The sequence below is a fragment of the Cricetulus griseus genome, chromosome 7 (assembly GCF_003668045.3).
Source record: "Cricetulus griseus strain 17A/GY chromosome 7, alternate assembly CriGri-PICRH-1.0, whole genome shotgun sequence".
NCBI classification, from domain to species: domain Eukaryota; kingdom Metazoa; phylum Chordata; class Mammalia; order Rodentia; family Cricetidae; genus Cricetulus; species Cricetulus griseus.
Genome location: NC_048600.1, coordinates 72,356,817 through 72,384,559, shown reverse-complemented (window position 1 = coordinate 72,384,559; position 27,743 = coordinate 72,356,817). Strand labels below are relative to the sequence as shown.

The following is a 27,743-nucleotide window of genomic DNA, read 5'->3' as shown; positions in this document are numbered from 1 at the left end:
AATAGGGTCGTAATAGAGAGTGGCCATCTTGCTTTACGGCATAGAGGCGGTGGCAGTAGACAAGTCACTTCCAGGCGTGAACCGGAAGGGAATGGTTTGCAGGATTCCGGTTTCGGTGGCCTCTGCTCTCTAGGGATTACTATTAAAAACAGCTGTCGTTATCCAAAGATGATTGCTCTCGCGTCAGTGGGGCCGGCGGACTCTGGGTCAGGAAAGGTGAGCGAACCTCTCCCGATCCCTGCAGCCGGCGCCCCCGCTAAGTAGCGGGCCTCACTGGACGCCAGCTACGCCGTGAATGCCGAGGATCTCAGCGCTAGCTCGCTTTCAGGAGGACGACGAGGAGGCTCGAACTTCGCCCAGTGTATCACTCCCTACTCCATAAATGGGTGCTCTGGATGCCCCTGCTATTTAGGCAAGAAGGACCGCGGCTAAGAGCTGCAAGGTGGGGTGTTTGCTTGGTACGTTAGCCTGACTGTTTCAGCCGGATCAGGCTTTTCCCTGGAGATGAAGCACGCACCTGGGCCAAGTTCTCTTCCCATTCCATTGGGTTCTGTAGGACACAACCCATGTTTGGTAAAGCGGTTAAGAAAAGATTTTGTTTAGTCAAGAACTGCATTCCTGTTTGTGTAGGGGTCTTTAGGTGCTTTAAGGGGAATGTGAATGTAGAAGGAGAACTGGGGTCCCGTAGTCAGAGAAGTAAAAGGATTTGTTTACAGGACTAGTCACTGTCGATGCTATAAGGCCACTGTCGTTCTAGGTGCTTCTAGGTTACGTTAGGATTCTGCTCCGTGTGAAACAGCATTGCTGTTTGTTAAAGAACGACAAGGAAGGCTGTATAAGAATTGTAGAACCGAGATATAGGGGTAATACAATGGGGGCGGTTGGACTCCAGCTGCAGCGTGAACAAAGTGAAGTTTATAGTCAAAGATCGGTATTGGGGTCAGTGAACAGAAAATTGATAAGAGGAAACAGTAGGGTAAAACGGAGCTGGTTTAAGCCAACCTAAGTGGATTCTTGCTGAAGACAATCCTGGAAGGCTTATGTCTATACTGAGGAGCCTGATGGCACAAAGTTCCTTGTTAAAACTATGTTTTACAAGATAGCCTACAGGTAGGCCTAGAAAAGAGACCCGACTAAAGTTAGACCAAAGAATCATTTTCAAGTCTCCAAGACTAAGAGATGGAGGCCTAGTCTTTTTCTAATAAACATAGCATAAACAGTACTGTTTATTTTGGGCAACACCTGGTTGCCAATAACAGGTTACCAACTGACTTTTCTTAGAGCACTTACTAAAAAACCTACAATTTTGAATCCTTCCTTTGTCCCTTTATGATAATGTACGTATTTCTTACACTTTAGGAGTGTCCTTCTCCAAGAATCAAGGGCCAGTGTGATACTATCTCCAAGAAAAGTAAAAATAGAGTCTGCTAATACAACACTTGTCTACATGTGGGAGGCACTAGCTCCTGAGTTCAGTTCTAGCACAGCAGAAGTTGGAAGTTTTAGTTTTTAAATTCTTTTTAGATTTTGTTTATTTTCTGTGTCAGGAGTGTTTTGCCTACATGTATGTATGTGTACTACACGCATGCCTCAGAGGTCAAAAGAAGATGTCGGATCTCCTACAACTGGAGTTGTAGAAGTTGTGAGCCATTTTGTGAGTGCTGGGTACTAAATTCAGGTTCTCTGCAAGAGCAAATGCTCTTAACCACTGAGCCATTTCTCCAGACCAAGGAAAACTAGTTGTTATTGTTGCTATTGTTATTACTGTATTTGGGTTTTTGAGACAGGGTCTCACTTTGTAGCTCTGGCTGCCAAGGAACTCACAGAGATCACTTGCCTCTGACTCCTCCCTAAGTGCTGGGATTAAAGGCATGAGCTACCACACCTGGCAAAAAAAAAAACTAGTTTTTAATGAAGATAGTTTAGGGTATGTTGTGAGGGAGATAAAAGATGACAACAAAGGTCTGGGCTGCTGAGAAGCCCAATGGATAAAGTCGTTGTTGTGCAAGCCTGACAACTTGATTTGTTCTTTAAGAGGACTCAACTTCAATTCCCAGAACCCACATGGTGGCTCACAACTATCTGTAACTCCAATTCTAGGGCCTCTGACACCCTTTTCTGGTCTCTGTGGGCACCGAGTGCATGTGGTGTACATGCATATGTGCATAGATTTTTAAAAGTTAAAAAAAAATAAAATTTAAAAGCATTAAAGTGAGAGGGGGCATAGCTTGTCAGGCAAGACTCAGAAAAGAAGGACCTTAGAGGGCTAGCAGCAGCAGTAGCAGGTTGTTGGGAAGTTTTTGAGATGGTTTCACTGTACTCCAGCCCTGGAACTGCCATGATCCTCTGCCTCTGCTTTGTAAACATTGGTATATACATTAGTTTGTGACATAACCAAATTTTTTTCCCTAACCTTATATTTGCCTAATTTCATCCTTAAAGACTAAGACATCATGCCGGGCGTTGGTAGCACATGCCTTTAATCCCAGGACTCTGGAGGCAGAGGCAGGCGGATCTCTGTGAGTTCGAGGCCAGCCTGGTCTCCAGAGCGAGTGCCAGGATAGGCTCCAAAGCTACACAGAGAAACCCTGTCTCGAAAAACCAAAAAAAAAAAAAAAAGATGATTGCCAAGCCATTAGAATCATTTGTATGGTTGGTGTTATTGGTGAGTTTTTGCTTACCTTCTTTAATTTCCTGAAATCTATTTTGATAAGCTTTCCCATTAATAATGAGATTAATTAAAACCTTCATTCTGAAAAAAAAAAAAAAACTGAGGTCTGCAATTCAGGACTTAGTTAATCCACTTTTGCTTTACTTGGTTCTTTCCACCACTGAAAACTCAGTTGACCACTATCAAGTTATTTGGAAAAGAATGAGATGCAGGAGGCAGACATGTTTTGCATGGGGGACTGAAATTGAAACATATTGGAAAACATATTTAGTCATTAGTAACATGATGAATAAAACCGGATTCCACCCATACATGGTAGTAACAGCAAGCCTTCTACATTCACAGGGCTCATGTGATGCAGCTGGTTCTGCCATTCCCACTGAAGGGATGCTCACACTCTTGGGATAGGGCATGTAATGTTCTATTTATATTCCATTAGCCAGCCATGTGCAGACACCCTGGCACCAGTAGAAGCTTGTGAAAAGTTAGTTGAGGATGTAGCTCTGTGATAGAGCACTTGCCAAGCATATTTAAGGGTCTGGGTTCACGCCTCATTCTACTGGAAAAGAGGGGTCCCATGATTTGTTAGCTCTCCCAAAATCTTTACCCACTCCACTTCCTAGAAATCTTGCCCTGCACCACTCTTCTTGCTCTACAGCTGGTATCTAACCCTTTGTCTTCTCTGGTCCACACTAGACAAGAACTATCATTTTACCTAGTAAATACACAACACTAGCAAAAAAAAAGGTGGGGGGTCCATGTACAACTTTGATGATTTCTGCTTGCATATATAAGCAAAAAAGTTTTGCATAATAATTCTAATTCTGCAGCATTCTGTTCAGAAAGTCTTAAGATCAAGGGGCAGGTCCCAGATAGTGGGATATTTGGAGATCTAATACATAAATATCTAGTTCTGTGGAATTAGTTTCAGTTCCCAGATGTTCATCCGATTTTTATTCTAACTTTACTCTTAGTTGTACTTCATTCTTGAAAATAGTTTCTCAAATGTAACTGCTGCCATGAATAAGGTATGATCCTAAGGTGAGTGATGCCTGTATCTAGGAAGATGAAACCTATAAAAGTCAGATATGATCAAATTTTCCTTTAACTTGAATGTCAGATTGCAGCTCTACATTCCATTTGAAAAATGGCAGGTAGTAACTGAAAAGAGACGAGGAAGGTGTACCAAAATGAAGTTTCCCAGTTCTGTTTTTCCTTACAGCACAACCCTTGGTAAGCACCTAATTTGGCAGTGTGTCTTTGAATATAATGCCTTTCAAGTCATAGTCTTAGAAAATTTGCATGAATTCCCTACAAATTAAGCAGAGTACCTCAACGAAGATGTAGTCACCTGTCCACTTTTTTGCTGAACAACCATCCTTCATATGTAGTTTGTCTCAGAAGTTCTGTTTTAATTTTTATTTATTTTGCTGTGGCAGAGGTAGGTAGATCTCTGTGAGTTTGGAGCCACCCTAGTCTGAGTTCCAGGCCAGCCAGGGCTACATAGTGAGACCATCCCAAAACAAAGCCTACCTGTTTTGCAATAACAAGTTAAAACCTCAATAAACGCTGCCTTTCACTCAAGTCACTACAAACATATGTAACATCTGGTTGTGCCAGTTCACTGTCTGCACCTAGAAGATAACACCCTTGAAACCACCATAAAACAGAGCCTGCACGTACATAACTACAAAGCCATATTTTTATTTTGTGCCATCGACTTTTCAATCTGTTGTCTAAAAGTAAACTGTGAAGTTGTTACAATAGAAGTCACACATACAAAAACAACTTTTAAGGTACACTTTTGTTATTTCAACATAAGGCTGTACCTATTTCATGTCTGATGCTGTAGTAAAACACCCTGACAAAGAGCAACTAAATGGAGCAAGACTTTAGCTTACGTACAACTCTAGGTTATATTCCATTACCGCGGAGGAGTCACAGCAGCAAGAACTTAAGGCAACTGGTTGCCCCACATCACAATCATGAACAGAGTGAATGGATGTATCCTGCATAGTACAGAACCCAATCCATAAAATGGTACCTCCGTGAAAATGGCTCACAACTTTGCCGGCGTGTCAACCAGATTGCTCAGGTTATGTTACATCTTATCGAATTGACAGTTTCAGGTAGCCTATACTAGCTAGGAATTGCAGAGGCAAGGGATGACTGAATTCTGATCCTCCTACCTCCACTTTTGGTGTACTTGAATTTTTAAGGCTGCGTAGCACCAATGTGTTTTATGTGGTGCTGGTAAATAAACTCCGGACCTTGACTACTTCAACGATCTGCCAATTGAGCTAATTCCACAGCAGGTTTAGAGTTTGGAGTTGAGCCTCACTCCTAGGCGTCCTAGGCTGCTTGCATCCTTGCTCTACAGTGTTGGGAGCCTTCTCCACTCACACATGCTTCAGCCTAAGGCACCTGACCAGCAGAACAGGAGTACCGCTGTCTCTGGCAGTGCTCTTGGGCAGGTCACTAATCAATGGTAAAGATGAATCAAGATAGTGGACATCCGGTCTGGCCTCACTGTATAGGAAGGCACAAACTTGGTAACGGGCCTTGACCCGTCTCCAGGTAGCCTCGGAACCCCTTCCTCTGAGTGGCAGGAAGGGACACCTGAAACGGGAGGCAAGTTAACTGAGCCTAGCAGGTGACACCGTCGCCAGGTCAGGTCAACAGTGCGCTTGCGCAGGATCGAAGCACCAGCGACAGCGATGTGGTGACCGGGCAGGCAGAGCAAGCCAATCAGCATGCTGTCTTCTGGCCCCGCCCTGCCTGCACCCGCCCCTTCCTCCCCACGCTGAGCCCTGCACCGTCCCTAACGCGTTGAGGCGAACGCAGCTTGGAGCGGCCCTCCGGTGACTGGTGAGGGGGCTGAGGGCCACAAGGCAGGGCGGGCGGGGCCGCGACCTTCGACGGCCGCCGTCTCCCCTCCACCCCGGGTCCAGCGGTCCGGACCGGAGGGCGACGAGCGGCGCACGCGCGGCGGGCCAGTGCGCCTGTGCAGGCCGCTCCGGGACGACCGCGCGTCCTGAAATCGTCTGCCTGCCAGAGCGGGTCACGGGGCGACTACAGCCACCGGCCTGTAGTGACAGCCTCAGGAGACCCGAGGAAGCGGGTGCTGCGCGTCGTGTTGCCTCAGTGCTTGCGCGCCCCGCAGTTTAGGTCACCCAGGTGCCAGCACCCGCCTGTAGCTAAAGAAGGCCCGCGTGCACCAACTCGATGTTACAGGGTTCTGGGGCCGAGCGAGAAAGTCAGAAAGACCTGGCAGGCTGTCGGCCAGTAAGTTAAGCCTCTGATTCAGGGCCTGCCTAAATAAGGACGGTCATGAAGAGTTAATCGCGAGTGCTGCACAACTTCTGTTCTCTCAGGTTTATGGCTGCTTTGTTCTTTCGCTTTTCATAGAAAACTATACTGGTTTCCTGTATTGAGTTATCCCAGGTTATAGAGACAGGTAACCTAAGTCCTGTCCTCAAGGTCGCACAATTAATCATGGAAGAGCCAGAGCTTGGAAGCTTGCCTTTCTGGTCCTTCTAAGCAGGTTTGTCAACATCAAACGATTCTTCAAAGGTAATGTAAGATGTAGGCAGGCTACAGCAGAATTGGGGAGATAGCTGCTGTAAGTTTTAGATGCTGTGTGTTTATAGTCTTAGCTTTCAGGTTAGTGGGAGCTAATGGTGTAAGTTAATGTCTTCCAAAGGCTTTACCTGATGGTTCAAAGGCTGTTAGATACAGAGGTGAGAGATAAATGACTACTAAGGCTGATGGAGATGGTGGGAGCACGCTGACTCTCTGAGTCAGAGGCCAGCCTGGTCTACAGAGCAAGTTCCAGGACAGTCAAGGCTACACAGAGAAACCCTGTCTTGCAAAAAAAGGAAAAAACACCCAAGAAAAATTTATCACCCCTACCAGTCTTGCAGCCTCAGAGTAGCAGTTGGTTTTGTTGTTGTTGTTGTTGTTTAAAAAAAAAAAAAAAAAAAGAGACAAACTTAACAAACAAGTTCCTGTATTATTAGCCACCATGATCAGGTAGCAAGTTTGAGGGACAGCTTTCAGCTACATGAGACCTTGTCTACAAAAAAAGTATTCCCTAAAATAAAGGTAGCAGATGAGAAAAACCTGCAAATAAAAGGGATGGGAAGACTGATTTTTGTTTAAGATTTAGCTTTATTTATGTGGTTGAGTGTATGTGTATGTGTGTGTATACATGAACTCTCCCATGGAGGTCAGAAGAAAGCATCAGGCCCCCTGGAGCTGCAGTTATAGGCATGTGAGCCACCCAATGTGGGTGTTCAGAACCAACCAAAGTTTGGTCCTTTGCAAGAACAATAGGCTCTGTTAAAATCACTGAGCCATCTTACCCGCCCATGCTATAGGTTTTAGATGCTATCTGGTGACATACTTAGCTTCTAAGTTAGAAAATAACAGTCTCTTAAATTGATACATTGTAAAGGATCTTAGGTCAGATGCAGAGGTGGGTGATGAATGGCTATTACAAGGACTAAAGATGACACAAGATGTTTTGGGCTCTCTATCTGCTGCATTCCCAAGTCTTCATAATCATGCAAGTTCTAATCACTTTGCATATATGTAGCTTTTTCAGGGAACTCCACAGTTCAAACCCAACTCAGCTATCCAAGACAGACAGACAGACCACACACACACACACACACACACACACACACACACACACACACACACACACACACGGGGGGGGGGGGGGGGGATGAGATTTGAAAGAGCTGGATACTAGACTAATACAACTACTTGCCACAAAATGGCATTTTAATCTGTATGTTGGTGATCCCTTAAGATTGGATCACCTGGTACTGTCATAATTGAGTTTGTATAAGTAAATTGTGTGATGCTTACAGTGACGAGCCCACATTTTCTGGACTCATCACATTGTTAATTGACACATGATTCCACATCATATTTTACAGCCTAGAGTGTGTTACTTGTGTCCAATTCATCGGAGCTCCCAGAAAAGATACAAGTGACCTACTAGTCTCTTCTCCCATGTTCTCCCTGTTCTGAGATTTCTAGCTTTCAGTTTTGCCCATTTGTTAGAGACAGAGGATAAGCTCTTGCTGTCTGTATTGTCTCCCTACCTACATACTAATCTCTAACCTTCCCAGATCTCAGTCTTTGTAAAAGAAAAACTTTGGATTCAGATTTGGATTATGATCAGACTTGGTTCTTGAGATGAAAGCATTTGTCACTCCTATTTTTGCCAGCTCCTTGAATATGTCACACTGGCCATAAATCTTTCTACTGACATACTACCCAATAAAGAATGGGTAATTGGCCTCTACCTAATTTCAGGGGTCAGGGACACAGTACCTTTGGGACAATAGTGTCTTTCCGCTTCTCAGAGGTAGGAAGAATCCAACAGAAGAGTCACTTCCCTAGAGAGAGCCACAGTCCATTCCTCCTCCTAGTTCCTGTCTATCATTTGAGTTTCATTTCCTGGCCAGGGCCCTAAGATGAATGTACCTGAATCTTGGGTGAGCATTATTCTGATTATATTCTTTATCAATAAAAATTCAGGAATCAGGGTGAGAAGAGAAGAGAAGGAGAAGAGAAGCCACCAGTCCTTTCCTACCTGCTCCATTCCTTCCTCCAAAAGGGTCAAGACCCTCTCTGCCCCACTTTACTACTTCCTGTCCAGTCTGTCTACTGCCCTGCAAAAACTCTGTGGTTAGTTTGGTCAGCTAGTAGCTATCTCCACCCTCTGACTTCAAGCCAACTTTATTTGGCAGAACACAATCAGAATATCACAACATATGTCTCCCTTTTTGTCGTAAAAGAAACAAAAAGGAAGATTTTAACTTATGTAGTAAAACTATAAACAATAAGTACAATAACTATACAAATAGATACAGGTAAGAATTACATTAAAAATGTCCAGTACATTTGCATTTGACAAATTCAGAGAAAATACTTTATTATCCTATTTTGGTGAGTCCAAAGTGTTATACTTAATTTACTTTGTATCCTAACTTGTATTACCAACCCAAAACACTTTTTATGTCTCTCAACCTTACATAATTTACACCTCTTTTGTGAGTTTCTTTTCTGAGTTTGGTAATAAGGAAAACTATCTAGTCTTCGACTCCATCAGAGACCTGAGAAGGATATATTACCTGAGTAAATAAGAAGTACAGAGCAAACAACTCTAAAACTAAGAAATTACAGAAAAAGCTAGCTGCCTGAACAGCCACCCAAGGTTTCTCTATAATGTTGGGGCATTCATCTTCAGCCTGTAGGCTTAGAATATCTGACAGACTTTTCTGGAATTTTGAAGGACTGTTCCACTTGTCTTGGGAAAGTTCAGCAGTTACATTCTTCTGTGTCCTGCTTGTCCAATTTGGACACCATACTATCAGCAGTCAAAGCAAGGGCAGTTTCTTGCCCAGTGGCTAACTTTTGCCACAAAGAAACCAAACTCCATGTAGAGTTTCTTTGATGTCCATCATCCTTTTTTGAAGTAGATTGGTGCTACCAGGAGCAGAAATGTCTCATTGTCATAAAAAACCTTATGTTATTAAAACATTTTAAACACCTTATACTATAGATTTCTGAAGTGTTTGAAGGCCACCTGTCTATCTAAAATACATATTTGACCTTGAAAAGATACCTAACATGACTACAAGTTTGATTGTAATAAGTGACTAACTACTAACCTGTGTTTCTTTATTACCTTAAATAGTTTGTAATAACTTTCAAGGACTAGAAATTTATGTTACGTTGTTGAATGAGCTGTATATGTACAATACCTTAGATGAGTAGAAATGTAGGTACAGTAGATTCTAACAAAAAATAGCCTTAAATTTGTATTATACTGTATACATGTTTCTGCTCTTAAACTTGTATGCAGTATAACAAAAATAACCTCAAATTTATATCAATATACAAAAATCCATACCAGTGTAAAATATTTAAGACTAATAGCGCTAGTGGCGCACACCTTTTGTCCCAGCACTCGGGAGGCAGAGGCAGGTGGATCTCTATGAGTTCAAGGCCAGCCTGGTCTACAGAGTGAGTTCCAGGACAGCCTCCAAAACAATACAGTGAAACCCTGTCTTGGGGGAGGGGGGGAATTAGGCTCAATAAAATACCCTTTTATCCTATCATTTCTATATTCCCCCGTTTTCTTTTCAGAACAAGATCCCTGATTCTAATCTTTGTTCAACTTTTTTCTTGACCATTACCAATAACAACTTGTAACCAATGACAAATATCAATAACCCATTGAATGACCAAAAACCGCCCACTCCACCTCTTGGGAATATGGGCATTGTGTTCCTAAAATTACTTCCTGTTGTCTGGGGACATCTTTAGGGGACCCTGAAAAAAAATGGGATAATTACCAAGTCCTGGGAGAGTTAGTTGTATCATTTATTGTCTAGTCTCTATGTAATGTGAAAGTGTAGGGCTTATCTCAAGTCCTGGCTATAATGGTCAGTGTGGCTGAACCATTTCAGCTAGCCACCTTGAAAATGTCCTGAGTAGTTCATAGTCCAAAGCCTATCTTTAAGTGGTGTTTGTTAGCTTGGTGGCATTACCACAATCCAGGTGGAATCATCGTTGTGGGGCCCATCCTCCTTTTGGAGACTTCAAGAATCACTGTTAGGAATGGTCATGGTTCACTGCAGAAAACTTTTAAACTTTTAAACATTTTAATTGTCACATTCAGCAGATCTCAAAGAGGTTAAAGGACCACAATTTGTTAAGTACATCCAGAGTACAAGCTTAATTCCTAACTACCTGATAGACACTCAAACCCGAAATCATGTACAGAAAGCTAGATGAAGCTTTTTTTTTAGAGTTAGTACTCTATATGATCATTAATATGATAACAAAAAGTTTAATGTAAATATATATTAATCTTATAAATTTTGAGATAATATTTATACCTTAAGAAAAGTTTTGGCCTGGCAGTGGTGGTGCATGCCTTTAATCCAGCACTTAGGAGACAGAGGCAACTGGATCTCTGAGTTTGAGGCCAGCCTGAGTGAGTTCCAAGACAGCCAGGATACACAGAAACCCTGTCTAAAATAAAAAAGAAGAAAAGTTTTAGAGAACCAAAGTAAAACCAAAGAATTTTGGTTTTACTCCTTAATTTTGATTTTTTTTTTCTCTCTCCCATGTCAGGTGGCTCTTCTCACATGAGACATAGATTTTGGATTTTCTTTGACAATCATGCTTGGGTTTAGAGAAAGAGAGAGCTACACTCCCTTTAATTGAACTGGGACTATAAAAAGACCATTTGCACTTTATATCTGTAGAGAACAGCAGAAACAAATACTTGGAAAGATTTATGAACTTTTATCTTGTTGGAAATGTGATACATGAGTAGGCCTATTTACTCTTTCTTGAGACATTTTCTCTGAATGATTCGACCTTTTTCTTCAGATGTCTCATTTGTCCAGTGGTCTTCAGATTCCTTAGTCAGATGCCTTCATTCTCCTGGAAACACAAAAACAAAACTCTACCTCAACCCTAACTTTGGGGAGGTTCCCTTTTGGCAAGTTATATCTGATCAAATGAAAAGCATTTGTTAGTCTTATAAGTTAGTTTATATTGAATGGTTATGCTGTCTGACGAATTATTGCCTCTTCTAATCAAGAGGTCTCTCTTGTTCAGATCTAAGCTTTATCAGTTTAGATGGTATCCATAGGTTTTCTTCTCCTGTGAAAACAAAAGCAAAACCTCTTCCCCAACATAACACATATCCTGGTTTCTTTTCTGAGGTAAACATCTTTAAAGTATACAGGCTGAATTAATTCAGTTTTTTTCTACCATCTAATGTCTCCACAGCTGTTGTTCCTTTCTCATTAGCATTTAGAAAATTTAAAGTTAATAAAGCGTTGTGCAATCTATCTCTGGGGGTCTTTATTACCTCTTGTGTTCGATTAGATCTTACTATAACTAACTGCTTGCCCTTTAGGATTGTTTGGTATACCTGTAACATGCTGTATGTTGTAATATGCAAAAAAACCTTCCATTTTACTGGAGACATATCCTGGAGCACTATCAGTCTTAATTTATACAGGTATCCCCATGATGGCCATAACTTCTAATAAATGTATAGTTAACAGAATCAGCCTTTTCAGAACTCAAAGCAGTTGCCCATTGAAATCCTGAGTATGTATCTGTGGTATGGTGTACATACTTTAATTTTCCAAACTCCAAAAAATGAAACACATCCATTTGCCAAATTTCATTTGTTTGAATAACCTTTGGGTTACTTCCTGTAGGTAGTGAAGTTTGGTTATACAAAAAACAAGTAGGACAGTTCCTTTAATTTCCTTGGCTTGTTGCCAAAAGAGAATTTTTTTTTTTCCAAACCCTTGCTATTAACGTGGTGCTTCCTCTGAAATTGTGAGGCTTCCAGCATATTTCCTACCAATAGCTGATAATTTCATCATAATCTTGGGCTAGAAGGCCTGGTAGACCCATATGGGATCTGATATGTGTTATATACAAGAGATGGTTTCTATTTCTGTCTATTTCTTGTAATTGAATAAATAACAAAGTCAATTCTGAATCATCTGGAATAAGTTCAGCAGTTTCAATATGTAAACCTTTCTGCATATCGAGAGTCAAGGTTCTGGAAAATATAATAACATCATGAAAATAGCATATAATTCTGACTTTTGAACAGAATCATAAGGGCTTTAGTCACTCTACTTAAATTTTCTGATTTGTAACTGGCCTTTCCTGATTTGTTTGCATCAGGATAGAATCGAGGGACTCCAGAAATTGGTGTTCCCCCTACAATGTGAGGAAGGACCCAATTAGTTCTCATTATAAACTGAAGTCTCTTGCTTTGGGATATATGTTGTTAATCTCTCCCAAAAAATTACTTTGAGCTTTTTGCCAGTGTTTGTTTTCTCTCCTTAATGAGGACATTTCAGCATTCGTAAAAAGTACCACCATTTCTGCTGGGTCTATTCCTGCTAATTGTTGAAGTCTTCATTTTCCTTTCAGAATCCACTTAGAAACCTTTTCTACATAGGTCTTTAATTTTTTTATTTTTGTGTGGTAAAAATATCTGTTCTAAGATATTATCTTCTCTCTGCACCAGAATTCCAGTAGGAGAATGTGTAGAAGGTGAAATAACCAGAATACAGTTAAGCTGTGGGTCTACATGGTCCACATGTGCATCCTGTAATTTTTCTGCCAAAGCCAATTCTCATCCAGCTTCAGCTGACAATTTTCTTGGACTATTTAAGTCCTTATCACCTGTAAGGTTTGAAATAAATTACTTAGTTCTTGAGTTGTCAATCTAGTTGTGGACTGTAGCCAGTTAATTTCTGAAAATCATTAAGAATTCGTAATTGATCTCTCCTGATTTGTCCTTTCTGTGGTCTTTCCACATCAGCATAATGGCCCTCACCAAGGATGGTGTCATCCAGTCCCAGGATGCTGCCCAAGAACCATGTCTGGTTCCCTGGCCCTTATACAGCTAGTCCTATTGACATGTAGCTTGTGTTGCCACCGAGCACCATGAGGATGCCCAGGGTCAGATCAGCCACCTGAGTCCAGGTTGGTGTCAGAGGGCCAGGATGCATGCAGAACTGAGTGGTCTGCACTGCTTCTTAATGTAATGGTGATATCTGAGCCAGAGCTGCAGCTGAGGGCAATGTCAGCGTCTGTGGCCCTACAGCAACTGTGCTGATGTCTTAGGGCCATACTGATGCTGGGGCAGTGGTGACATCCATACCAGCTGCTCTTGAGGACCATGTTGGGGTTTGTGGTCCTACCCCAGTTGGGGTCAGGTTTAAGTCTGGGTCCTGTATTGCCATCAAAGGTCACATAGAGGCACAGGGTTGGGGCTGCAACCTGAGATCTTGGTGGTATCTGGTGGCCACCTGAGTAGCCCTTGCAAGCAGAGTCAGGATGTCATCCAGCCCCAAACTGCCTCCGAGGGCCATGACAGATCCATGGTCCAGCTGCAGCTGGAGTGTTCATAGATGTCTGTGGCCTTTGTTACCCCAGGAGGCCTTAGGAACTATGTAAGGTGAAAGCAGGGCCATGCTGAGTCAGCCCCACCCTTTGCTGGCCCTGGGAAAGCTGGCCTTGCCTCTCAATGTCCACAACAGCAAGAGAGCAGGTCCCTGTACTTGGGAGAGATGGCCCACACCCTTCACCACAGGTGAGGCTGAACCGGCCCTGAGGGCATGCGTGTAGGAGAGCTGACTCTACCCCCTCGCCCAAGGTGGGTGGCCCCAGTGGCCTGGACTGACCAGCTCAACTACCATCCAGGCCCACAGCCTAGTATCTACCATCTAGGACCTGTTGGAGCTCATGAAAAGACTGGTCATGTGGAACGATACCCATAGGATATCCCAGAGGAGTTCTGGTGAGGATCCAGTGATGATGGTATACCAGAAACCAGAGGCCTTGCACCAGACCAGTGACTCATTGCAATGAACATTTGCTAGTAAAGCTAGTGGGACAAAGGGATATACTATATGATACATGAAACCCTCCAATGCCACACCAGGACAAATGAAGAAGTGTTGGGGAGGCAGGAAAGAAACAGAAACAGGGATTTTGTTGTTGTTTTTTACTTTGCTTGCTTGCTTACTTTATTTTTCTTTTGTGAGGGGTGAAGGGAGAATATGGGGGGACCAGGAGGTGAGTAAAATTGGGGTGCATAATGGGACACTCCCAAAGAGACAATGAAGTTAAATTTTAAAAAATAAATAATTTTATTTAAAAGGACTCACTCTCAGGTCAGTGATATTTAGGGTGATTTCTAAGTGTTCTAAGCATTGGTTTTTTGTTTGTTTGTTTGTTTGTTTTTTACAGGTTTCTACTCCAGAAACAGACCTCTTTGCTCACATAATGGGATGAGGTAAGGAAGATGTGAAAGTGCCAAGCAGCAAGCTTACACCCTACACTCATGTCCGTTATATTGAAGAGATGATTTTTTTTTTTTTTTGCCTTTTGTATGCATATATGTGTTGTGTGTTTGGGTTACTTTCCTTTGGCGTGTTCCCTGGGAAGCACTGGCCTAGGAGAGAATGAGCTCCCAGAAGCACTGGCTGAGAGATGCCAGCCTCACAGAGTCAGTGTTGTTCTTGGACATTTGAAACTAGCCACTGGGTTTTAGTCTTATGATGCAAATATTCCTTTAAATGACTAGCACTCGGGAGGTAGAGGCGAGTTCAAAGCCAGCCTAGGCAACATAATGAGGACCTGACTCAAAAATAAAAAATAAGGGGCTGGAGAGGTGGCTCAGAAAGAGTACATACTGCTCTTTTATGGGATCCAAGTTCAGTTTCCAGCACATACTTCAAGTGTCTCAGAACTACCTGTCACTCTAGTTCCAGAGGATCTGATACCCTCCTCTAGTCTCTAGGTACCTACACTCTCATGCATATATCCTTAACAGGTACATATGCATACACATAAACAAACATAAGATAAATGTTAAAATTAAATAAAAAATAGGAGCAAAGCCCCCCATCCCCCAGAGGATTCAGAGTTAACCACTCTGAATTCTGCTCTGTGGCTGCAAAGGTGCCCATGCTTTGCAGGACTTAAAAATTGTCTTTGAATAAAGTGTCTGGGGTGTAAAATAGTCCAGATTGGGGTAGGGCAGCCTGTGCTCTTAACAGCTGAGTCATCTTTCCAGCCCCAGTTTTGGTTTTTTTGGTTTGTTTTGGTGGTGGTGGTGGTGGTTTTGGTTTTTCGAGACAGGGTTTCTCTGTGTAGCTTTGGAGCCTATCCTGGCACTTGCTCTGGAGATCAGGCTGGCCTCGAACTCCAAGAGATCCTCCTGCCTCTGCCTCCCGAGTGCTGGGATTAAAGGCATGCGCCACCAACACCCTGCCCCAGCCCCAGTTTTGATGTTTGGAAATAACTATTTAAGAAATACACTCCTCCTGCTTGGTGTGGTGACATACCCTTTTAACCCTAGCACTGGAGAAGCAGAGGCAGGTGGATCTCTGTGAGTTCAAGACCAGCCTGGTCTACAAGAGCTAGTTCCAGGACAGCCTCCAAAGCCACAGAGAAGCCCTGTCTTGAAAAACCAAAAAAAGAAAAGGAACAAGAGGAACATATCCCTGGTGGTCCTTCTACCCATCATGGAGAATCAGCAGATACAGAGTTTGCTCAGGTTTGCTGTTGGCCAAGCATTTCATCTACTTACATACAGAAGTAGATGCCCAGTCCATGGGTTCTTTGGCCAAGCCAACACTGCTGGACTTTTAGGATAGATTTCCATTTCCCACAAGAAAATGACTGTTGGCCATTTTGTTTGCTTTTCCTCAGTGATCCAAGAGCACACTTAACTAGAGATTGTGTGATGTCCCATGCCTATAAAAACAAAGGCAGACTGATCTCTCAACTGTTTGTCTTTATAAATGACTCTTCCCTCGGGACCTGGGATTTGTCACTAGCCCAGGACATATATTATGAGGTATGATCCTTACATCAGTATAGCTATGGCACCCATTGTATCGGCACCTGTGCCAGAACTATTTTCTGGTAGATAGGGGATGCATTAGGAAATGACCAAGGGGGGATGCCAGGCAATGAGAAATCCCCAGGGGCTTCAACCACACCAGAAAACAGGTTGGGCACTTCCCTCTTAGCCTCTCCAGCAATGCTAAGTGTTCCCAGTTCTAGTAAAGAACTCCCCCCATACACATTCCTTGAAATCCATACCTGCTTCTTTCCTGGACAGGTGTGATCAGTCACTCTTTCCTTTCCAGGCACTACAGAGACACTCCTCTGAATTTCTGAGACTTGTGTGGTTTTCCTCTCTTGAGAGCTACACTAGCTAATACATTACAGGCCTAGGGAGTTCAAGGTGCCTTTTCTGTGTCCCCAGCCAGAGCTGTTGCAGCCAGTGCTGAACTGAGGGTAACCTCCCTACAGGGATCACAGTGATGAATACAGCTGCTACCTGCCTTTGGGACAGTGAGGACATCTGCTGAAAAAAGAAACCAAGAATCTGCCCACCAGTTTTCAAGACCACAGCCTTTTCCCACTGGTATTTTCCAGGCCTTAAAACTGCAAATTATTGGCTGGAAAAGGTAGACATCATGTTCACAGTACCTGGCTTGGCAGCGATTGGGGGAAGGCCTTATTCCTGCAGTGTGTGTGGCAAGAGCTTTCGGTACAGTGCAGTGCTGCTGCGGCATGAACGTGCCCATGGTGGTGACAAGCGTTTCCGCTGTCTAGAGTGCGGTGAACGCTATGCTCGAGCCTCAGACCTGCGTGCACACAGGCAGACCCATGCTGGCCAGACCCTGTATGTCTGCAGTGAGTGTGGCCAGAGCTTCAATCACAACAGCCTGCTGGACCTGCACCTAGGGACGCACAGGAGGCGTAGCCGCACCTGCCCTTGCCGCCTCTGCGGCCGCCGCTTCCCTCACATCCCTGCATTGCTGCTGCATCGGGTCCATCAGCACCCACCTGAGAAGCCCCACCGCTGCCCACTGTGTGCCCGCACCTTTCGGCAGAGTGCTCTTCCTTTTCACCTGGCTCGGGCGCATCCCCCAGAGACTACCACTACCACTGCCCCTTCCCCCAGCCCGCTCCACCACTGTACACAGTGTCCAAGAGCCTTCCGTAGTAGTGCTGGGCTACGGAACCATTCCCGCATCCACGTAGTCCTCAGCCTCAGCGACCCAGGCGCTGAGGCCCACCAATGTAGTGTGTGTGGTAAGAGCTTCGGCAAGAGTTCCACGCTCACACGACATCTCCAGAGGCACTCGGGGGAGAAGCCTTTCAAGTGCCCAGAGTGTGGCAAGGGCTTCTTGGAGAGTGCCACGCTGGTGCGGCACCAGCGAACACACACCGGGGAAAAGCCATACTCATGTAGCGACTGTGGACGCTGCTTTAGTGAGAGCTCCACCCTGCTGCGCCACCAGCGCAGCCACCAGGGTGAACGACCACATGTGTGCCCCACTTGTGGCAAGGGCTTCGGACAGCGATATGACCTTGTGGTACACCAGCGCAGCCACACAGGGGAGAGGCCCTTCCCATGCCCAGAGTGCGGACGAGGCTTCACAGACCGCTCAGACCTCACCAAACACCTGCGCACACACACTGGGGAAAAGCCTTACCACTGTGAGCTGTGTGGCAAGCGATTCACCTGCATCTCCAACCTCAATGTGCATTTGCGCAATCATGCAGGTCATAAACCACACAAGTGCCCAGAGTGTGGCAAGTCCTTCAGTGTTGCCTCCAAGCTTGCACTGCACAGAAAAACACACCTAGGTGAGAGGACAGCAGAGTGCACGGAGTGTGGCAAATTCTTTAGCCACGGCCGGTCACTGTCACAGCACCAGCGGTCCCACAGACGTGCTCGAGCAGCTGCAGTGGCAGCCACTACTACCACCACTGTAGTCACTGAGGTGACAGTGGGTCCTCCCCTTGCCCTCACAGGGCCAACAGAACAGGAGAAATCAGAGCTTTTAATGTCTCCATTTCAGGAAACTTGCTAAGAGGGCCCTGTGAGATAGCTGGGTGAACACACATTCAGCACCAAGGAAAAGGGCATATCAGATGGTTTGGAAGCCAGACCTACTGCTGTTGCATTGTTGTTAGGTATTTACCTAGCTTAGCTTGCCTTGCCTCCAAACCAAGATCCCCACTAGCTCTAACATCATCCACCCTTATGTTCCCCAACTCTGAGTACCATGAGTCAGGGAGCCAAAAACAAACCCCTATGCAAGACAGACCAGATGTCTAGACGTGCCCTGTTGCTGCCACTGTGCTCTCTGTTGTGTGAGCCTGAGCTCAGTTTCTTTCCTGGCTCTTCGGGCAACATATTTGGTCAGTTAGGTGTCTTCGCATCTGCCTGTTAATAACTCCTACTTTCTCTTGCTTGAGACACGTAGTTGCAGAGGTGAAACAAAGGCAGTATGGAAGGGTTGAATAGTTCCCTTCATTAAAGGTCCAAGATCTGTTGCAAGTTACTCCCTTGAAAAGGTAAAAGCAGGTAAAGGCACCAGCTGATGACCTGAATTTGACCCCTTGAACCCACATGTGTCATGGCACATGTGCACACACAAAGAAGTAATCTTTTTTTCCAATAAATGGCTCTTGGGACAGTTTTCTCTAGCCAGGTAAGAAATATTTGCCTTGGGATGCAGCCTGAGACTGTATGGGTCCATAAAGCCCAGTGACACCATATGAAACAAAAGAATGGTATTTCCAGATGAAGCTTCAAGGCACGAGGAAACAAGTTCCCTGGAGTCCTGGGCAAGGGCAGGATATAAAGCCTGGAATCGGTCAATGACTGCTTATAGCTGGTAAAATTGTTACTTGTTTGGGTTTGTGACACCAAGAAACCCTTTGTCAAAATGAATTTCATGTTCTTGTCCCTTTTGGTGGTGGTTTCTTCATTGCTATGACAAAATGCCTGAGAAAATCAACTTAAAGATTTATTTTAGCTCATGGTTTCAATAGTGTCATTTTGTTGTCAACTTGTTCCACTTCTGTGAGCCTGAAGCAAAGTGTAAAGGCATGGGAGGCCAACTACTTCGGGGCAAGGAAATACAGGAAGGATACAGAACCAGAGTACCCTTCAAAAGCACTTCCTCAGGGACTGTGGCCTCACTGCCTAATAGGCCTTCTGCTATGAACTTATCAAAGGATCAACTCATTGACAAGTCATGACCTACAGTCCAGTTACCTCAAAAGCCCATCTACTGTAGGCTAGTTCAGTTGTTCTGCTGTAGGGCTTGGCTCTATAACAGAAGGCCAAACTGCAGAGCTCAGCTAGAGGCAAATGCTAGACAACAGACAGTCATCTGCCTCCTGGTCCAGCCTGCCCCTAGTACCATGGCAGATAAAGTCTAGAAAGAAATTGGGCATATGAATGGGGTCAGCTTCTGTGCTGCACTCTGGCACAGCTAACATCTGTTTTCCAAAGATTGCCAGAATCTTAAATCTGTAGCACCAAAGCATATGCTGTGCCCACACTTGTATAAAAAAAACCATTTATTGTTTCCTTTAGGAAGGCTAAGTCTAGAGCCCAGTCATGCCCTACCTTCAACTTCACTCCTAACACCTAGTTCCTGGGGACCACCATCTGACTTTTCTCTGAATCCCTGGGGTCTAGAACCCCAGGTTGTAAAGAGCTGGCTGTTGAAGGGGCAGGATTAGAGTCAGAAGAGGAGGAAAGGCTTGGCCCCTCAGGAGATTGCAGGGGTTCAGCAGCAGAGACACTAGGACTAGACTCCAAAGAGCCAGGTGACTCCTGTGTGGGGAGCAGGGTTGGGTGGCTTTTGCTGCAGTGAGCTGCCACACTGTCTGGCTTCTCAAAGCGTTTGCCACAGAATTCACAGGGGAAGCGCAGGGCAGCAGCAGTCTCTGCATGCTTGCGTCGGTGCCAATTTAGAGAGGCCTTCTGACGACAAGTGAACCCACATATCTCACACCTGCAGCCAGAGACAGGAAGAAGCCTTGGTCCACCTTCACCTCCCTGGAGTTTCTGCTGCCCACTTCCTGGCTGCCAGATACCAGCTCCCTCCATGGCCCCTGGCACTCACTGCAGGGGCTTCTCTCCTGTGTGGATTCGTCTGTGGATGACAAGGTTGCTGCTAGTACGGAAAGAGCGAGCACAGAATTCACAGATGTAGTCCCGGGTATCTGTAGGCACATAAGGGACATTCAGTCATCTATCTTCAGGCTTTAGCCTACCATCCCCAACAGAAGGTAAGTACTGGGGGCAGGAGTCTTAGGTCCTAATAAGCATCTGGACATCCTGTATCTGATTGGTCCTGAAAACTGAGTGAGACAGACAGTGGGGCATCTAAAACTGTACTCTTGTCACCTTTAGTCCCTAGTGCCAACTATCTTCTAGGGCACAGGCATAACTCTCCTATCCAGGGCCTTGGGCTGTGTGTCTTTGTCAAAGGAATAATGGATGGAAAGATGGAGCCTTGTGTGGACAGGAAGCCCCAAGTAACAGCCACATACAAGCTTGGAGTCAGAAGTTAAGGTTTCAGTACAAGCTCCAAGGATACCCCAGAACCAGAAATCCTCAAGGTGCATATTCCACCTGCTACCCCCAGTCCCATGTCTGCAAGTGGCCAGTCTTCCTTTTACTGAACCTGCTAGTTCCAACAGCACTTGCTATCACCATCATTACTGATCACAGCTCTCAGGCTGCTGTGCTTCCTCTCCTATGCCACCAAACCTAAATGCCTAGAACAGAAACATTATCCTTGCTTCTTGCGGTGCCCTTCAGACTATCTCACCAGCTCTCTGAAGACCTGGCCATCACCTGTAGACTCTTTCTCCATCTCCATCACCCCCTCACAACACAAGCTCTGGCTTCAAGTCCTCTGTGTCTGCTGTCACAGTACCCGTACCCTCAGACCTTCCACTCAGACACCACTCCCAAGTACCATGCCACCTCAGACATTCGAGCATCCTGCCTCCAACCAGTTCCTCCTGCCTTGTCCAGGGTGACAATGTGACAATTCCAGGCCGCCACCCATCGTCCCTACAGCCTTCTCACAGCCCCTTCCCTCTCAGTTCCATTTTCACAGCTGTTGTTTTCTTCTTTCACATTACCAATCTGTCCTGTCCCTTACCAGTACTTGCTTGGTGAAAGTCCAACTCAAGCCAAACCTAACCCCTGGCCTCTAAGATGGGGCATGAATATTCAACCCTCCCCATGGTCTTTCACTGATGAGCTCTGCAGTGGCCACCATCCAGAATCCTGAAGAGCATCTGCTCTCTCCAACACTCCTAGTACCATTCTTTTTTTTTTTTTTTTTTTTTTTTCCCCCAGTCAATGGAAGAGGACTTTATTTAGTCCCAGGGTCATGGGCCAGGTATGGCCGAAGCTTTATTTGACCTTCTTCTCTGGGCGCAGGTTGTTGGTGTGGCCGCACTTCTTGTCACAGTTGCAATTCTGGGCAAGCTGACGAAGGGATGGCTCGATGATGCTACCATGAAGGTGAAGCACCAGGTGCATGGTGGACTCTTTCTGATGTAGTCCTACAGGGCGTGGCCATCCTCCAGCTGCTTGCCGGCAAATATCAGTGTCTGCTGGTCAGGTAGGATGCCTTCCTTATCTTGTATCTTGGCCTTGACATTCTTAATGGTGTCACTGGGCTCACCCTCACAAAGATCTGCATGTTGGCGTCTGCCGCTCGGCCGCCTCGTTGAAGAGAAAGAGGTTGGCCGAACTGGAAACCCCTAGTCTCCTCTCAGAGCACCTGTGCCTCCTAGTACCATTCTTTGCCCCTCAAATCCGGCAGTTATCTAGTACCCCCCTGCCCATATAATGTGAATATGTGGATGCCTTCCATGTCTCTCAGGATTCACCTCTTCTCATCAAAGTCTCCACCCACCCTGATGTCAGTAAGCCTTCCTTTCCCACTCTGCATCTTAAACTTATAGCCTTCCATATGAGACCTTACTCCTCTCTGCTCATCTGCCCGGCAGAACTCCAGCATCTCCCACTTCCTCAGCTCTGCTTGGCATTGAACCCACTCCACTCTGGCTGTCATCCCCAGAGGAGAGCTCTTGTCACACTGTCTTGTTATCTAGTCCCCACTCCTTCCTTGGGCTGCAGTTTTTTGTCAACCTATTCTCCTTCCTTCCTGGAGCAGTTTCTGCACTTACTTCCTCTAGTGCCCTCTAGTGCCACTTTCTTTGCCTTCCTCTCTTCCCCTCCCCCCCCCCCACCCCCCGGCCTACCCTCTGAAGGCAGATGCACCATGTCAGACCTTCCTCCCTCCCTCCATCCCTGTGCAGGCACACTCCAGCCCCATGGCTCCAAACACTACACACATGGTCGTGACAGATTTCAGCTCACTCTATAAACCCTATATTCAAATCTTGACCTCTGATTAACACACATTAGCCCAGAGTCCTATGCCACCAGCCCCTTTCCTTGCTTTCAGGGACTCATCACCTTTGACCCAGCTGCCCAGGCTGGAATCTTCTTAGTCATCCTCTTTCCCTGCCAGTCCCACCCTGGCTCACCCTTCCTTCTCACACAGTCCTTTTACACTCTCATAGGAGCCTCAGCCACTGCTTACCAACTATGATGGGCAAACCCAAGCCATCACCATCAGGGTACACCCATCCCTACTCATCTGTGGTCCCTGATTCTCTGCGTAGCTGCTACAGCCATCTCTGGAAGTCAGCTATCTCCCCACCGCGGAAAACCTCGAATGGTCTCATCCCAAAGTAGAAGCCACACCATCCTTACTGTGGCCTTGAAGGCCTCCTCTCCGTTCCTGGAATACAGATGCTCCCTACATGTACTGCCCTCCGTTCCTCACTTCCCTCAGGTCTTGCTACAAGGATTCTTTGGCCACAGAAGCAGCTTGCCCTTCCTGCTTTCCACCCTCCCCTTCTTTCCCATCTCTTCATGGCTCTACGTGACAAGAATTGACATTTCACAAGGGTCAGGCTACCCAGAACCCAGTAACAATCTCAAGGAGGCAATACAGGGACTAAGGGATGGGGTCCTCCCCAGGGGAGCTGAAGGGGTTCCAGCACTCACCACTATGCAGCTTCACATGCTCCTTCAAGTGCTTTTTAAAGTTGAAGGACTTCCCACAAGCTGGCTCGGGGCAGCAGAATGACTTCTGGTTGATGTGCTGGTACTTCTTGTGGTGCTAATGGGTGACAGAGATAAGAGGCAAAAGAATGGCTGCTTCCCCAGGGAGACTGGCTTGAGCTAGGTGAGCAGGCAGGCTCCTCTTCTGCCCTTGTCTCCTCACCACAGTTCTATCAGTGTCTGGACCACCTTTCTGGCCCCACCCTCACCTACGCCCTAAGTAGCACAACTCTCCTCCCACCCTGACCACTTAACTGTTCCCTCTGGATGCCTACCCACTACACACCATCATTGCAATGTCTAGAGTTCCCTGTACAAAATGCCACTCCGCATGACACTCATGGTGTATCCTACCTTGTCTGACAGGGGCGGAACATGATGACCCACATTAGTGTGTGCTGCAGTCTCTGGTTATGCTATTTATCCATACCAATGTGGGGTTTTCTCCTACATCTGCTTTGGAAATACATAGACCTCATAGGCTCTCAAAAGAGCACTGTTGAGGGGAAAGGGTTCTGTGGAGGCTTGGGGATTTTCTTGTTTGTTTTTTTCTATTTTCTTTTTTCAGTTTGGGGTTATGATCCAGGACCTGGCATATGGCAGGCAGGTGCTCTACCACTGAGCTGCACCCCACCTGGCAGATGGTACTTCGAACTGAACTTCCCAACAAGGAAGTCCTTCTTGGGTGATCTAGTCACATCCTAGAGCATGCATTCCTGGGTGCCGCTTGCATCCTAATCCTGTGTTCCCATAGTTAGCGGCAGCAGCTGCTGCAGTCTCCTACATAAAAGGCTCAAAGCTGACCTATAGATACCCTTCTCAGGTCCATCCTGTCTACCTGTACCTCACCATCTCTCTGGCCCTCCCTATACTTGGAGCCAGAGGCCTTTACCAACTGTGGAGCTTGGGCCTTCACCTCTACACCAAAAACTGTGTGTGTTTCCTTATAAATGCCAGACAATTGCACTGCAACTAAACTATATTTACACCTCAGCCCAGGGGTGTCTTTTCCCTACCCCCAACCCCAGTAGTCACTCAGGCCTCAACTTGTGCCCCTCACATTCAAATACTGCCGGTTGGAGAAGATCCTTCCACAGCCAGGGAAGTCGCAAGGCATCAGCTCTCTTTTGGCAGCTTTCCTGTGTATGTGGAGAATGACAGCAGGATTCTCACCTACTCTGCCTCACTCCTGACCCTCCCCAGAGCCCCATCTCCCCAGTCCTACCTCATTCTCCTGAGTCCAATCTGGGCAGTATCCTCATCCCAGGTTGGCTTCGCAGTAGACTGGGCCTGACTCCCAGGGCTATGGGTAGCAAAGAAGCAGCCAAAGGCCTCAAGAGTGACACATCCCAGGACATCCCTGCCCTCTCTGTCTCAGCCATCACGTTACCTGTCCAGAGACTCGGTCATTTGCAGCTCTACAGAGGTCTGAGGGGTCCTACTGAGTTCTAGCCGCACCTCAGCTTCTGATGTCAGAGCAGCTGTAGAACCCAGAGAGGCAAGAACAGCACAAGGACTAGGGAGAATTGTAGGTACTGGCGGGATCTCTCCCTCCTTAGGTGTGTGGGTAACAGGGGATGGAGGTGGCTTAGGAACATCTGGTTCACTGCTGGAAAGAGAAGCAGGAAGAGAAGGCCATTATCCCTCTGAGCAATCAGTCAGCCCCAACCAAGCCCTAACCCCTAAATGGAAAAGATCCCAACTCCCACAGAAGGCTCTCCTGTTCTCAGCCTCTCCCAAAGCCTGACTTAATCCCTTTTCCATATTCCCAATTCAAAGCTTACAGTTCACTTTCCCCAACATCTACCCTGCCCACCCTGCAGCAAGTCCATCCCTCCAGCTGACACATCTCTGAATTATCAGGGGCCAGCTGCCTCCTCCCTCTCTCAATCTTCAGCCTCCTCCCTCAATCCCAACTGGCTCATCTGGGGAGGAGCTGTAGGTCCATGGGCTGGCATCACTGAGTGGCTCTTCATCCTCATCCTCTTCCACATCCTGCTCCTCTCCCGGGGCTGGGAAGGTCTCCAGTGGGGATTCCACTCCCCTGCAAGCTCAAGAAAGACAATCCTGAGAAACTGCCACCGCACTCCCACTACCTGTGCAGGTCTGTCCTGCCCCTCACCTCCCATCCTCACCTGGACAGCCTGCTTTCTTGAGTCTTTTCATGCTGTTCACATTCCAAACCTGCTGGCACAAGCAGGTCATAAGAGAAGGAGGCCTGTGCTCAAAGTCTGAGGACAGTTTCTTCCCAGTGGCAACCTGGTGCTTTTTACAAATGCGTTCTCTTTTAAACCTTATTTCCAGCTTCTGTCAAAGGTAGCATACCATCACTCTAGGGTTTTGCTTTCTATACCTAACGACCCATGGGAGGATCTATTTCCTTGCTGGCATAAAAGGATCATTATTAGTAATTCCAGCACTTGAGAGGTGGAGGCAGGACCAGGACTTCAAGGCTCCTTGGCTACATGAGACCCTATCTCAACCAATAAATTAACAAATAATAATAAGATCACTTTCACAGACCAGTTATGAGCTAGAGAAGATTGGAGAGCTTTTTTTCTTTCTCCGAAACCCTTCTTTCCCCACTCACCCTCAGGGTCCTTCCTCCTGGCCCCTGAACACCAGGTCCTCTCAGTAGTGTGTGAAAGGAGGTGCTGCTTGGGCTCCTCCACGGGAGTAGGAATCAAAGAAGGTTCCCAGGAGAATGTGTGCCCTGCTGAACACTCCCACACAAGCTCCCCATCGCCACCTGCAGGCCCCCGAAGCCCAGGCACTAGACTGCACTCCCGGCTGTGCCTATGAGACAGGAGCACCAGGTACTGCAGACCCTTTTGGGGCAGAGGCTCTGGACCTGGAGGTAAGATAATACAGTCAGGCAAGGTTGAAAACCCTTCTCACCCAGAAAGCCACTCAGAGAATCCGAATGCCTCTAAAGCCATGGGCAACCTCAGTCCAAATCTGGTTTATCGTTTTTTAAAGTATTCTTTTTTAAAAAAAAAATCTTATTTTTAATTAGCTTTATGTGTTGGGGGCGTGCACATGAATGCAGGTGCTCCTGGAGGCCAGAGGTGTTGGATCTCCCTGTAGTTACAGGCAATTGTGAGCCCCTGCCATGAGTGCTAGAAAATGTACTTGGGTCCTTTGCCAGAGAGCACCCGCTCTTAGCCACTTAGCCATCTCTTCTGTCCCTGGAGAGTTTTGGGTTTGTTTGCTTGTTTGTTTTGCTCTTGTTTTGGTTTGGCTTTAAGTCTAGACACACATCCTTCCCAAAGGCTGCTGCACTAGGTTATTTCGGGCTGGTCCCCTTCGAAACTCATTAAGGACTTCTGACCCAATTCTCTTGGGGCGTAAGTTTCTGGGAACTGCCACCACCAGTACCTGTTGCCATCTTTTACCTACCTGCACAGAGGGCACAGCCTGAAGAGGTATACCTGCCAGAGAAGAGCTCGGGGTCAGCTCAGAATCTAGGAAGCCAACCACCCTCATCCAGGCACGCACACACTTAAGGGGCCAACCCTACAGACCTCCTATTCGCTGGGGCTGTGAGGGGAGGAGCAGCCTTCCCTGCCTAATCGAGAAACCCAAGGCTGTAGGAACAGATTGGGGGCTCTGCCTCGGTGCCCACCCCAGTCCCTCCCGGCCCCTAACCGGTCCAACAGGAACTTGGCGAGCTGTGAGTGCAGGGAGAAGCCCAGCCGCTCCTTGAGGAGGCACCACTGCTCCATGTGACCACCCAGGCGGATGCGGCACTTGCTGCGGCGCGCGTCCAGCTGCCTACGCTTCTCCCGCCGGCGGCGGGATGCATCTGCCACCTGAGAGGCCATGCGCACCCGGGCCTGCGGGAGGACGTGGTGCTGTCGGGACGTGCCGGGCAGTCACAGCCCCAGCTCCGTCTGCGCTGAATGGGGGCCAGACCACACTGCCTCCAAAGCACTCGCGGCTCTTGGATCCAGCCACCCATTCTTAGAGCCAGGGTGGGTACTCAGGGTACAGAAGTCGCAGGCAGGGGCAAGAGACCTCCACTGGGAAACTTGCCCTCCTTGTCTGCGGGTGGTAGGGTCTGCATGCAGCCGCGCCTCGGCCTCTTGACTGTCTCTCATGCAGAGGAGGCCTGCCCAGCACTGGCCCACGCTGGGGTCTTACCTGCGCGACCCAACCCGCCTTCGCATAGACTGCGCGTGCGCCTCCCGGTCCCGCGTGCTCCCTCCGAGAGCCCGGGGAGGACTGGGGCCCACCGCGCGCCGCCGCCTCTGTTTCTCCTTTAAGAAGAAACCGTCCCCCTCGGCGTCGGCGGCTGCAGTCCGGTCTTGCAGCCAGGGGCCTGCGCCTGCGCAGCCCCACGCAAATCCTGCCGGGAATTGTAGTTAGCCCTGGTCTTATGAGACTTATGGGATCGTGCTGTAAACGTAACTTTCTCTATTAGCATCTCTGACTCTTGTTTGCCACCAAGCAAACGCGAGCTGCAGGATCCGTCGCCTGAAGTCAACTAGAGCCCTTTCTGAACGCTAG

At 46.7% G+C, this 27,743-nt stretch overlaps 2 protein-coding genes across 12 annotated transcripts; one reads left to right on the top strand and one right to left on the bottom strand.

Annotated features, from left to right (window-relative positions):
- Positions 1 to 91: 91 nt before the first annotated feature.
- Znf672 (zinc finger protein 672) lies at positions 92 to 19,102 on the top strand. 8 transcript variants are annotated; one of them, XM_027427383.2, is made up of 3 exons: positions 92 to 442; positions 14,498 to 14,543; positions 16,527 to 19,102. In XM_027427383.2, exon 3 carries the CDS (start codon positions 16,741 to 16,743, stop codon positions 18,145 to 18,147), a length of 1,407 nt encoding a protein of 468 aa, XP_027283184.1. In that variant the 5' UTR covers positions 92 to 442; positions 14,498 to 14,543; positions 16,527 to 16,740; the 3' UTR covers positions 18,148 to 19,102. The 8 variants fall into 8 exon arrangements, with proteins under 8 accessions (XP_027283184.1, XP_035303081.1, XP_027283179.1 ...); XM_035447190.1 differs by having other exon boundaries at positions 16,408 to 19,102; XM_027427378.2 differs by lacking the exon at positions 92 to 442 and adding an exon at positions 5,436 to 5,539 and having other exon boundaries at positions 16,408 to 19,102.
- Positions 19,077 to 27,584, bottom strand: Znf692 (zinc finger protein 692). 4 transcript variants are annotated; one of them, XM_027427373.2, is made up of 12 exons: positions 27,378 to 27,537; positions 26,883 to 27,070; positions 26,634 to 26,665; positions 25,825 to 26,085; positions 25,370 to 25,418; positions 25,156 to 25,278; positions 24,625 to 24,843; positions 24,460 to 24,537; positions 24,295 to 24,373; positions 23,178 to 23,292; positions 20,200 to 20,299; positions 19,077 to 20,088 (listed from the first exon to the last, which is right to left on the bottom strand). In XM_027427373.2, exons 2-12 carry the CDS (start codon positions 27,056 to 27,058, stop codon positions 19,719 to 19,721), a joined length of 1,602 nt encoding a protein of 533 aa, XP_027283174.1. In that variant the 5' UTR covers positions 27,059 to 27,070; positions 27,378 to 27,537; the 3' UTR covers positions 19,077 to 19,718. The 4 variants fall into 4 exon arrangements, with proteins under 4 accessions (XP_027283174.1, XP_027283175.1, XP_027283177.1 ...); XM_027427374.2 differs by having other exon boundaries at positions 24,625 to 24,840; XM_027427376.2 differs by lacking the exon at positions 26,883 to 27,070 and having other exon boundaries at positions 27,378 to 27,584.
- Between the last annotated feature and the right edge of the window lie 159 nt (positions 27,585 to 27,743).

Bases quoted from the DNA above. Each gene is read 5' to 3' on its own strand.
- Znf672 (XM_027427383.2), top strand. From the start codon at position 16,741: ATGTTCACAGTACCTGGCTTGGCAGCGATTGGGGGAAGGCCTTATTCC.
- Znf692 (XM_027427373.2), bottom strand. From the start codon at position 27,058: ATGGCCTCTCAGGTGGCAGATGCATCCCGCCGCCGGCGGGAGAAGCGT. The intron at 25,419-25,824 runs GTGAGTGGGGAA...TTGTGCCAGCAG, and splicing joins CAGGAGGAAGGACCCTGAGG to GTTTGGAATGTGAACAGCAT. The intron at 25,279-25,369 runs GTGAGGATGGGA...TTGAGCTTGCAG, and splicing joins CAAGAAAGCAGGCTGTCCAG to GGGAGTGGAATCCCCACTGG.